The 12,409-nt window shown below is 48.7% G+C and overlaps 1 protein-coding gene across 1 annotated transcript in view; it reads right to left on the reverse strand.

The window, feature by feature from the left end:
- VPS37B (VPS37B subunit of ESCRT-I) overlaps positions 1-11,479 on the reverse strand; it is a 40,004-nt gene extending 28,525 nt beyond the window's left edge. The window contains exon 1 of the mRNA XM_040416175.1: positions 11,262-11,479. Within this exon, the coding sequence (XP_040272109.1) occupies positions 11,262-11,366 (105 nt within the window). The 5' untranslated portion in view covers positions 11,367-11,479. The remainder of the gene's footprint in view (positions 1-11,261) is intronic.
- Between the last annotated feature and the right edge of the window lie 930 nt (positions 11,480-12,409).

A 12,409-nucleotide genomic window follows, 5' to 3' on the forward strand; every position in this document is an offset into this window, starting at 1 on the left:
AAAATATCTTCCGCCATTTACTTTACTCACTTCTATAGCGCTGACATATCCCGCATCGCTGTACGGACATTAGCATCACCTGTTGTCCCCAGTGGGGCTCACAGTCTAAGTTCCCCATCAGTATGTCTTTGTAATGTGGGAGGAAGCCCACGCAAGCACGGAGGGAACATACAAACGCCGTGCAGATGGAGCCTAGGACTCCAGCGCTGCAAGGCACTGACCGCTAAATTTATCTCAAAACTCCCGTCCTGAAAGTCTCCAGATACATGCACAAACACGTGTGCGGCAGACTTGAGGTCCAGCGTTCTGCCATTTACACAGGAAATGTATATGACACGGTCACCAAGGAACGCAGTGTAAACAGGAGGCAATAATGACAGGCAATGTGAAGGCATGAAACCAAAGAGCAAAAACTAGTAGTAATGTGATAAACAGTGATTAAATATTAAAAGAAAATACCCACTGTGCTGAGTAATGGTAAAGCAGATTATAATGAAATTCCATTAGACAGAGTGGCTGCCAAGCCTGCACCAGCAGGAGCCCCCGGGCGAGCTGGGCATCATGTGATCTATGCACAACTAAGGACAAGGGAAACAAGACCAGCGGGGCACCGTGGGTTCCTAGAGGTCTAGCATAAAAATTAACCGTACGTTTCCAGACAGAATTTCTTTTCTGGCTGCTCACCCTTTCACGAGCACTGGTCAGTCGAATGCTCATTTGGCTGACCGCTATTAGTCCCCGAAGCGCATACACATGTGTTCTCACTAGGGAGAGAGGAATCTCCCACAGCAGCTAGGATATGCCCCCAATATCTGATGGGACCCACACCTATCTATCGAGCATAGCCCGCAAAGTGAAAGAGGGCGCATGCGCGGCCACTGCTCCATTCATTTCTATGGGAGCACCGAAAATCATCAAGTGCTGGCTCGGCTATTTCCATCAGCCCCACAGAAGTGAAGAGAGCGGTGGCTGCGCTTGCGCAGTGCGCCCCTATTCATTTCAATGGGACTGCCGAAAATAGACGGCTATTTTCGGTGCTCCCATAGGAATGAATGGAGGGAGGGCGGCCGCCCATCGGTCCTCCTTCACTTTGCGGGCTCCCAGAGGTGGGACCCACACCTGTCAGACATTAGGGGCATATCCTAACGATATGCCCCAATGTTTAAGGTAAGACAAACCTTTAAAGATATTGGTCAGGACAGAATGTGTGTGGCATCATGTTCAGGGTTTTTATGCTGTTTTTGAAGTCAGTATCAGGAGTGGATCATAAAAGGAGAGAAAGTATAAAGATACAGATACAAGAGGAACAGCTAATGGTGGAAACAGGCCGGATCCTATTATAGTCAAAAGGCTAGGAATATATATATATATATATATATATATATATATATATATATTTAGTGGGGTGACAGAAGCCCTTTAAGATGGGAGTCTCACCTTCAGGAACCCTGCAGATTAGCACAATGAATTGTTTACGCAGGCAGAGAGGCTATCCATACAGGCAACTGTGTGACACTGCAGCTACCCACGACCGGCATCCCCACCCACGACATGTTGCAGCATCGCGTGTCCCGCGCACCTTCCGGAAGATGCAAGCCGCACAGGATGACACTGGGTGCAATGTCGACAGACAGGTTATGAAAGTTGTCAAAGTAATGCAAATGAGTCACCAGTGGCACGACAACGCCATTCACAATGAACCAGATATTACACCATCTGCTTAGTCACTTCTGTTCCTAGCTTACAAGTAGGGACCATACTAAGGCCTCGTGCACACAACTGCATCCGTAATGCGGTCAGCAAAATAGCGATCCCTCCGTGTGCATTCTGCAAATGGCTATTCTCACCTCCAATGCAAAACAAGAATAGGACGTTCTATAATTTGCTGACAGCACATGGATGAAAACCTTATGCTATTGGCTTTTTTGTGGACCCCATAGAAATGAATGGGTCCTTGTGAAATTACCAAAAAAACGTGTATTGGAAATGGATGCAAAAAACTGAGCCCTAATATAGACGGGGAATGGAGCGGCAGGAGGAGCACCCCACTGTCACGACCATGTTCATGGCCGTGACTCCTTGGGAGCCGCATGCAGTTGCCCGCGGTTTGGTGTTGTGTCAACCGCAGCTGGGGGCACTTTGCTGTTTGCCTCAGGTGCGGTTGCCGCGGACAACAGGTATGTGTGCGGTTGCTTTAGGTTTATGTATGGTGTTTAGAAGATGTTTGTTTGGTCTTTATTTATTGCAGAATATGGTTTCCTGGGTTCCCGTGTGATGTCTGTGTGTGCGGTGTCCTTTGTGTTGTTTGTGGACAGCAGCACTTGCACGTGGGTTCCAGGTTGTGTGTCTGTGGCAGGTAAGTGTGGTTCTAGTTGCACTTACCTGCCATTGCCATATGTCTGTTTATGTTCCCCTTTCTTTATAGCTTGGCCATTTTAGACTTCTGTTACTCCGTGTCCAGGAGGAACGGGCTGTCTACCCAGCTCCTAGTACAGGGATCGTCGGAGGGTCAGAAGGGATCCAAGGTTCCTGAGCATGAGCCCTCCTACCTTCAAGGGCGGCTCATGCAGCTAGGAGTCAGGGTCAGATTAGGGAAGCTCTAGGAGGTGACCTGCTCCCTAATTCTGTGTTTCTGGCCAAGTAGCGACCTTACATGTCCTGATACCGCACGGCTGAGGGTTTTCCCCATCCTCAGCCGTGACACCCACTTGTGAATACAAAAAAAAAAAATCGAGTCTTGACCAAAAGTCCATGTATACTTTGACAGCGGCTAGGGATGAGCGAACTTCTGTTTTCAAGTTCGGCATACAAAGTTCGGGTTATCTAAGCATTTCGCTATGGATTCCGCTACCACGGACCATAACTTACAGTCTGTGGTAGCGGAATCCATAGATATCCTAATAGCGGCCATTATCCAAAACAGCAGAATCTTTATTTGTTGCAAACCTATACAGGGTCTACTGGATCTACCGCATCAAGCCCAGAGGGCATCACTAATGGCCCACAGACATCTGGAGAGAACCATCTCCTCCACACCACAACATGAATAGCCAGTGCTGCGTCATTCACACCAATGTATTCTCAGTCCACAAAGAACCCAACACAGGAGAAAACAAGGGCAGAAACCATTAAAGAAAAAATAAATAAATACGAAAAACATCATCGCCAACGCTACTGTAGACCAGACGGTGCCTACACCGATCTCCAGAGAAGCAAGGCCTGGCACAGTCACCTGCAAACAACAATCCGAATGCGGCCACTGGAAAAAAATAAAATAAAATCACAGCTGGAGATACTGGTGCCACTGGGAGCAGCCCATACCATAAGCTCATATGTGCAGTCATTCTAAGATCGGCTCTAGAATGGCTCTGGAAAGCTGCATGTGGAAACCCCATTGCCATGGGAAGGGGGGGGGGAAGGTGTACACATAAGGCTGAGTTCACATCTCCGTCAAGGAGATCTGGCAGAAATGCCGGCTGTTGGCCAGGCAAAACACCATTGCATGAAACCTGCCATTTATGCCAGAAAGCGGCCGGATCCCATTATCGTCAATAGGGATCCAGTGGTGAGGTAGAAAATCCAGGAATGCCAGATCAGGAACAACCTGCCGGATCTCCTTGACAGATGTGAACGAAGCCTTAGGACACTGCAAGGACAAGTGGAAGAGTTCCTAATACACAGATACTATGGGAAGTTCCCCCTAGTAGAATATACGTGAGAGTACACGGCAAGCCAGACGTTGTAGGCCTCAATGAGTGGCACCCACAACACACGAGCAGAGAGATTATTGCGTGTATTGGCGCACGTGCACCATATTTTTATGCGCACATCTTAGAATTGGTGTGTACAGGTAGGCACACCATGACGTGGACAGGCACACACACGATATCATGACGTGGACAGGCACACACACACACGATACATTACGTGGACAGGCACACACACACACGATACATTACATGTACAGGCACACACACACACGATACATTACATGTACAGGCACACACACACACGATACATTACATGTACAGGCACACACACACGATACATTACATGTACAGGGACACACACACGATACATTACATGTACAGGGACACACACGATATCATGACGTGGACAGGCACACACACACACACGATACATTACATGTACAGGGACACACACGATATCATGACGTGGACAGGCACACACACACACACGATACATTACATGTACAGGGACACACACGATATCATGACGTGGACAGGCACACACACACACACGATACATTACATGTACAGGGACACACACGATATCATGACGTGGACAGGCACACACACACACACGATACATTACATGTACAGGGACACACACGATATCATGACGTGGACAGGCACACACACACACACGATACATTACATGTACAGGGACACACACGATATCATGACGTGGACAGGCACACACACGATACATTACATGTACAGGGACACACACGATATCATGACGTGGACAGGCACACACACACACACGATACATTACATGTACAGGGACACACACGATATCATGACGTGGACAGGCACACACACACACACGATACATTACATGTACAGGGACACACACGATATCATGACGTGGACAGGCACACACACACACACACACACGATACATTACATGTACAGGGACACACACGATATCATGACGTGGACAGGCACACACACACACACACACACGATACATTACATGTACAGGGACACACACGATATCATGACGTGGACAGGCACACACACACACACACACACGATACATTACATGTACAGGGACACACACGATATCATGACGTGGACAGGCACACACACACACGATACATTACATGTACAGGGACACACACGATATCATGACGTGGACAGGCACACACACACGATATCATGACGTGGACAGGCACACACACACGATATCATGACGTGGACAGGCACACACACACACGATATCATGACGTGGACAGGCACACACACACGATATCATGACGTGGACAGGCACACACACACGATATCATGACGTGGACAGGCACACACACACGATATCATGACGTGGACAGGCACACACACACGATATCATGACGTGGACAGGCACACACACACGATATCATGACGTGGACAGGCACACACACACGATATCATGACGTGGACAGGCACACACACACGATATCATGACGTGGACAGGCACACACACACGATATCATGACGTGGACAGGCACACACACACGATATCATGACGTGGACAGGCACACACACACACACACACACGATACATTACATGTACAGGGACACACACGATATCATGACGTGGACAGGCACACACACACACACGATACATTACATGTACAGGGACACACACGATATCATGACGTGGACAGGCACACACACACACACGATACATTACATGTACAGGGACACACACGATATCATGACGTGGACAGGCACACACACACACACGATACATTACATGTACAGGGACACACACGATATCATGACGTGGACAGGCACACACACGATACATTACATGTACAGGGACACACACGATATCATGACGTGGACAGGCACACACACACACACGATACATTACATGTACAGGGACACACACGATATCATGACGTGGACAGGCACACACACACACACGATACATTACATGTACAGGGACACACACGATATCATGACGTGGACAGGCACACACACACACACACACACACACGATACATTACATGTACAGGGACACACACGATATCATGACGTGGACAGGCACACACACACACACACACACGATACATTACATGTACAGGGACACACACGATATCATGACGTGGACAGGCACACACACACACACACACACGATACATTACATGTACAGGGACACACACGATATCATGACGTGGACAGGCACACACACACACGATACATTACATGTACAGGGACACACACGATATCATGACGTGGACAGGCACACACACACGATATCATGACGTGGACAGGCACACACACACACAATATCATGACGTGGACAGGCACACACACACACGATATCATGACGTGGACAGGCACACACACACGATATCATGACGTGGACAGGCACACACACACGATATCATGACGTGGACAGGCACACACACACGATATCATGACGTGGACAGGCACACACACACGATATCATGACGTGGACAGGCACACACACACGATATCATGACGTGGACAGGCACACACACACGATATCATGACGTGGACAGGCACACACACACGATATCATGACGTGGACAGGCACACACACACACACACACACGATACATTACATGTACAGGGACACACACGATATCATGACGTGGACAGGCACACACACACACACGATACATTACATGTACAGGGACACACACGATATCATGACGTGGACAGGCACACACACACACACGATACATTACATGTACAGGGACACACACGATATCATGACGTGGACAGGCACACACACACACACACGATACATTACATGTACAGGGACACACACGATATCATGACGTGGACAGGCACACACACGATACATTACATGTACAGGGACACACACGATATCATGACGTGGACAGGCACACACACACACACGATACATTACATGTACAGGGACACACACGATATCATGACGTGGACAGGCACACACACACACACGATACATTACATGTACAGGGACACACACGATATCATGACGTGGACAGGCACACACACACACACGATACATTACATGTACAGGGACACACACGATATCATGACGTGGACAGGCACACACACACACACACACACGATACATTACATGTACAGGGACACACACGATATCATGACGTGGACAGGCACACACACACACACACACACGATACATTACATGTACAGGGACACACGATATCATGACGTGGACAGGCACACACACACACGATACATTACATGTACAGGGACACACACGATATCATGACGTGGACAGGCACACACACACGATATCATGACGTGGACAGGCACACACACACACAATATCATGACGTGGACAGGCACACACACACACGATATCATGACGTGGACAGGCACACACACACGATATCATGACGTGGACAGGCACACACACACGATATCATGACGTGGACAGGCACACACACACGATATCATGACGTGGACAGGCACACACACACGATATCATGACGTGGACAGGCACACACACACGATATCATGACGTGGACAGGCACACACACACGATATCATGACGTGGACAGGCACACACACACGATATCATGACGTGGACAGGCACACACACACACACACGATACATTACATGTACAGGGACACACACGATATCATGACGTGGACAGGCACACACACACGATACATTACATGTACAGGGACACACACGATATCATGACGTGGACAGGCACACACACACACACACACACGATACATTACATGTACAGGGACACACACGATATCATGACGTGGACAGGCACACACACACACACACGATACATTACATGTACAGGGACACACACGATATCATGACGTGGACAGGCACACACACACACGATACATTACATGTACAGGGACACACACGATATCATGACGTGGACAGGCACACACACACGATATCATGACGTGGACAGGCACACACACACACAATATCATGACGTGGACAGGCACACACACACACGATATCATGACGTGGACAGGCACACACACACGATATCATGACGTGGACAGGCACACACACACGATATCATGACGTGGACAGGCACACACACACGATATCATGACGTGGACAGGCACACACACACGATATCATGACGTGGACAGGCACACACACACGATATCATGACGTGGACAGGCACACACACACGATATCATGACGTGGACAGGCACACACACACGATATCATGACGTGGACAGGCACACACACACACACACACACGATACATTACATGTACAGGGACACACACGATATCATGACGTGGACAGGCACACACACACACACACACACACGATACATTACATGTACAGGGACACACACGATATCATGACGTGGACAGGCACACACACACACGATACATTACATGTACAGGGACACACACGATATCATGACGTGGACAGGCACACACACACGATATCATGACGTGGACAGGCACACACACACACAATATCATGACGTGGACAGGCACACACACACACGATATCATGACGTGGACAGGCACACACACACGATATCATGACGTGGACAGGCACACACACACGATATCATGACGTGGACAGGCACACACACACGATATCATGACGTGGACAGGCACACACACACGATATCATGACGTGGACAGGCACACACACACGATATCATGACGTGGACAGGCACACACACACGATATCATGACGTGGACAGGCACACACACACGATATCATGACGTGGACAGGCACACACACACACACACGATACATTACATGTACAGGGACACACACGATATCATGACGTGGACAGGCACACACACACGATACATTACATGTACAGGGACACACACGATATCATGACGTGGACAGGCACACACACACACACACACACGATACATTACATGTACAGGGACACACACGATATCATGACGTGGACAGGCACACACACACACACACACACGATACATTACATGTACAGGGACACACACGATATCATGACGTGGACAGGCACACACACACACGATACATTACATGTACAGGGACACACACGATATCATGACGTGGACAGGCACACACACACGATATCATGACGTGGACAGGCACACACACACACAATATCATGACGTGGACAGGCACACACACACACGATATCATGACGTGGACAGGCACACACACACGATATCATGACGTGGACAGGCACACACACACGATATCATGACGTGGACAGGCACACACACACGATATCATGACGTGGACAGGCACACACACACGATATCATGACGTGGACAGGCACACACACACGATATCATGACGTGGACAGGCACACACACACGATATCATGACGTGGACAGGCACACACACACGATATCATGACGTGGACAGGCACACACACACGATATCATGACGTGGACAGGCACACACACACACACACACACGATACATTACATGTACAGGGACACACACGATATCATGACGTGGACAGGCACACACACACACACACACACGATACATTACATGTACAGGGACACACACGATATCATGACGTGGACAGGCACACACACACACACACGATACATTACATGTACAGGGACACACACGATATCATGACGTGGACAGGCACACACACACACGATACATTACATGTACAGGGACACACACGATATCATGACGTGGACAGGCACACACACACGATATCATGACGTGGACAGGCACACACACACACAATATCATGACGTGGACAGGCACACACACACACGATATCATGACGTGGACAGGCACACACACACGATATCATGACGTGGACAGGCACACACACACGATATCATGACGTGGACAGGCACACACACACGATATCATGACGTGGACAGGCACACACACACGATATCATGACGTGGACAGGCACACACACACGATATCATGACGTGGACAGGCACACACACACACACACACACGATACATTACATGTACAGGGACACACACGATATCATGACGTGGACAGGCACACACACACACACGATACATTACATGTACAGGGACACACACGATATCATGACGTGGACAGGCACACACACACACACGATACATTACATGTACAGGGACACACACGATATCATGACGTGGACAGGCACACACACACACGATACATTACATGTACAGGGACACACACGATATCATGACGTGGACAGGCACACACACACGATATCATGACGTGGACAGGCACACACACACACAATATCATGACGTGGACAGGCACACACACACACGATATCATGACGTGGACAGGCACACACACACGATATCATGACGTGGACAGGCACACACACACGATATCATGACGTGGACAGGCACACACACACACAATATCATGACGTGGACAGGCACACACACACGATATCATGACGTGGACAGGCACACACACACGATATCATGACGTGGACAGGCACACACACACGATATCATGACGTGGACAGGCACACACACACGATATCATGACGTGGACAGGCACACACACACGATATCATGACGTGGACAGGCACACACACACGATATCATGACGTGGACAGGCACACACACACGATACATTACATGTACAGGGACACACACGATATCATGACGTGGACAGGCACACACACACGATACATTACATGTTCAGGGACACACACGATATCATGACGTGGACAGGCACACACACACGATACATTACATGTACAGGGACACACACGATATCATGACGTGGACAGGCACACACACACGATATCATGACGTGGACAGGCACACACACACACAATATCATGACGTGGACAGGCACACACACACACGATATCATGACGTGGACAGGCACACACACACGATATCATGACGTGGACAGGCACACACACACGATATCATGACGTGGACAGGCACACACACACGATATCATGACGTGGACAGGCACACACACACGATATCATGACGTGGACAGGCACACACACACGATATCATGACGTGGACAGGCACACACACACGATATCATGACGTGGACAGGCACACACACACGATATCATGACGTGGACAGGCACACACACACGATATCATGACGTGGACAGGCACACACACACGATACATTACATGTACAGGGACACACACGATATCATGACGTGGACAGGCACACACACACGATACATTACATGTTCAGGGACACACACGATATCATGACGTGGACAGGCACACACGATACATTACATGTACAGGGACACACACGATATCATGATGTGGACAGGCACACACATGATATCATGATGTGGACAGGCACACACATGATATCATGATGTGTACACAGTTGAGTCACGCAACTCCTGACACAAAAAACGAACTAGGAAACACTAAGCAATTACCAGCACTTACCGGGCTCAGTGAGAGGTGGGATGTCAGTACAGTGTGTATAAATACCCGTATACAGAGCCATGTACGGGGCCCCTCAGGGGGTCACACAAACAATAGGGTGTCAGAGGAATGAGAAAACAGCAGCACATTAACCCCCCCCCGACTCCACAGCTGCCAGGCTCCAGCACCCACCTCATCCATCTCTTGGGCCATCTGCCCCAGCTTGGCGTCATCCTCCAAGAACTCATTGAGCTGACTAAGGGGCAAATGGTTGAACTTGCTACTGTCGACAGCCATTGTTCCCCGCCCGGGAGCGACTCCTGGGCTAGCTGTGCTCTGGCGATGGCCTGGCCGTCCCGGTCCCGTCACTGAGCTTTAGCCGCCTAGAATGGCGACGTCTTCAAAGACCCTCCCCTAGCTCCGCCCACAGCAGGAAAGGATGTGGCCAAGACTGGCAGCTGCCAGCGAAGGGGCGTGGCCTCACACAATCACATGCTGTGTGCGTCACCATACATAGCGATTGAAACAGTTCGTTCAAGGAGAGCCGTCGTCTGCGTTGGCGTGGCGACGTTACTTAGCGGCGTGACGTCACTGTGCAGGTGATAGGACCAGGTGGGAAACCGGAAGTGACTCCACTAAATAATGATGTTGTGGAAACAGAAAACTAGCCGCAGCAGCAGCGGACCTTAACCCTGTCATGACGGGGGAGGTGCAGCCACCATAGCTTCAATCTTCTTATAACGACAGAACTGTTCTTACTCATATCAGTGCCCTTAGATTTCTAGTCTAGTGTATATTCAGTCGCGTGAGCGATTTATTTAGTGTAAAAAAACAAACTGGTGATCAGATCTCAGGAAATGATTGTAGTAAAACTTTCCAGTAGGGGGTTGGGAAAGGTTTCCATATTGTTGGACAGGATCCCATGAGAGATGTGCACAGAATTCGTCGGGATCCATCTCTGAGAGCTCTGACTAACTTATTATTTTTTATGAAACTGTAATTGTTTCAGTTTATTTCTAGTAGTGTGGGGACAGGGATGTGCAGCATTTTTGTAATACACGTCATTAGTGAAAAGTGTTTATTTTTACTAGAAAACAGGACGTAGTCAGGCAGCATTCATACGACTATCTATTTTGCAGTCCACAAATTGCTGATCCACAAAACACGGATGCCGTCCGCATTTTGCGGATCAGCACGTCCCACCCTTTGTTAGAAATGCCTATTCTTTCCTGCAAATGGGGCCGCGGAACAGACATACGGATAGCTCTATTAAAATGAATGAATCTGCATCCTATTTGCAAAAAATGCGGATCAGATGCAGACTTAAAATACGGTCATGT

The sequence above is a fragment of the Bufo bufo genome, chromosome 2, assembly GCF_905171765.1.
Source record: "Bufo bufo chromosome 2, aBufBuf1.1, whole genome shotgun sequence".
Taxonomy (NCBI): domain Eukaryota; kingdom Metazoa; phylum Chordata; class Amphibia; order Anura; family Bufonidae; genus Bufo; species Bufo bufo.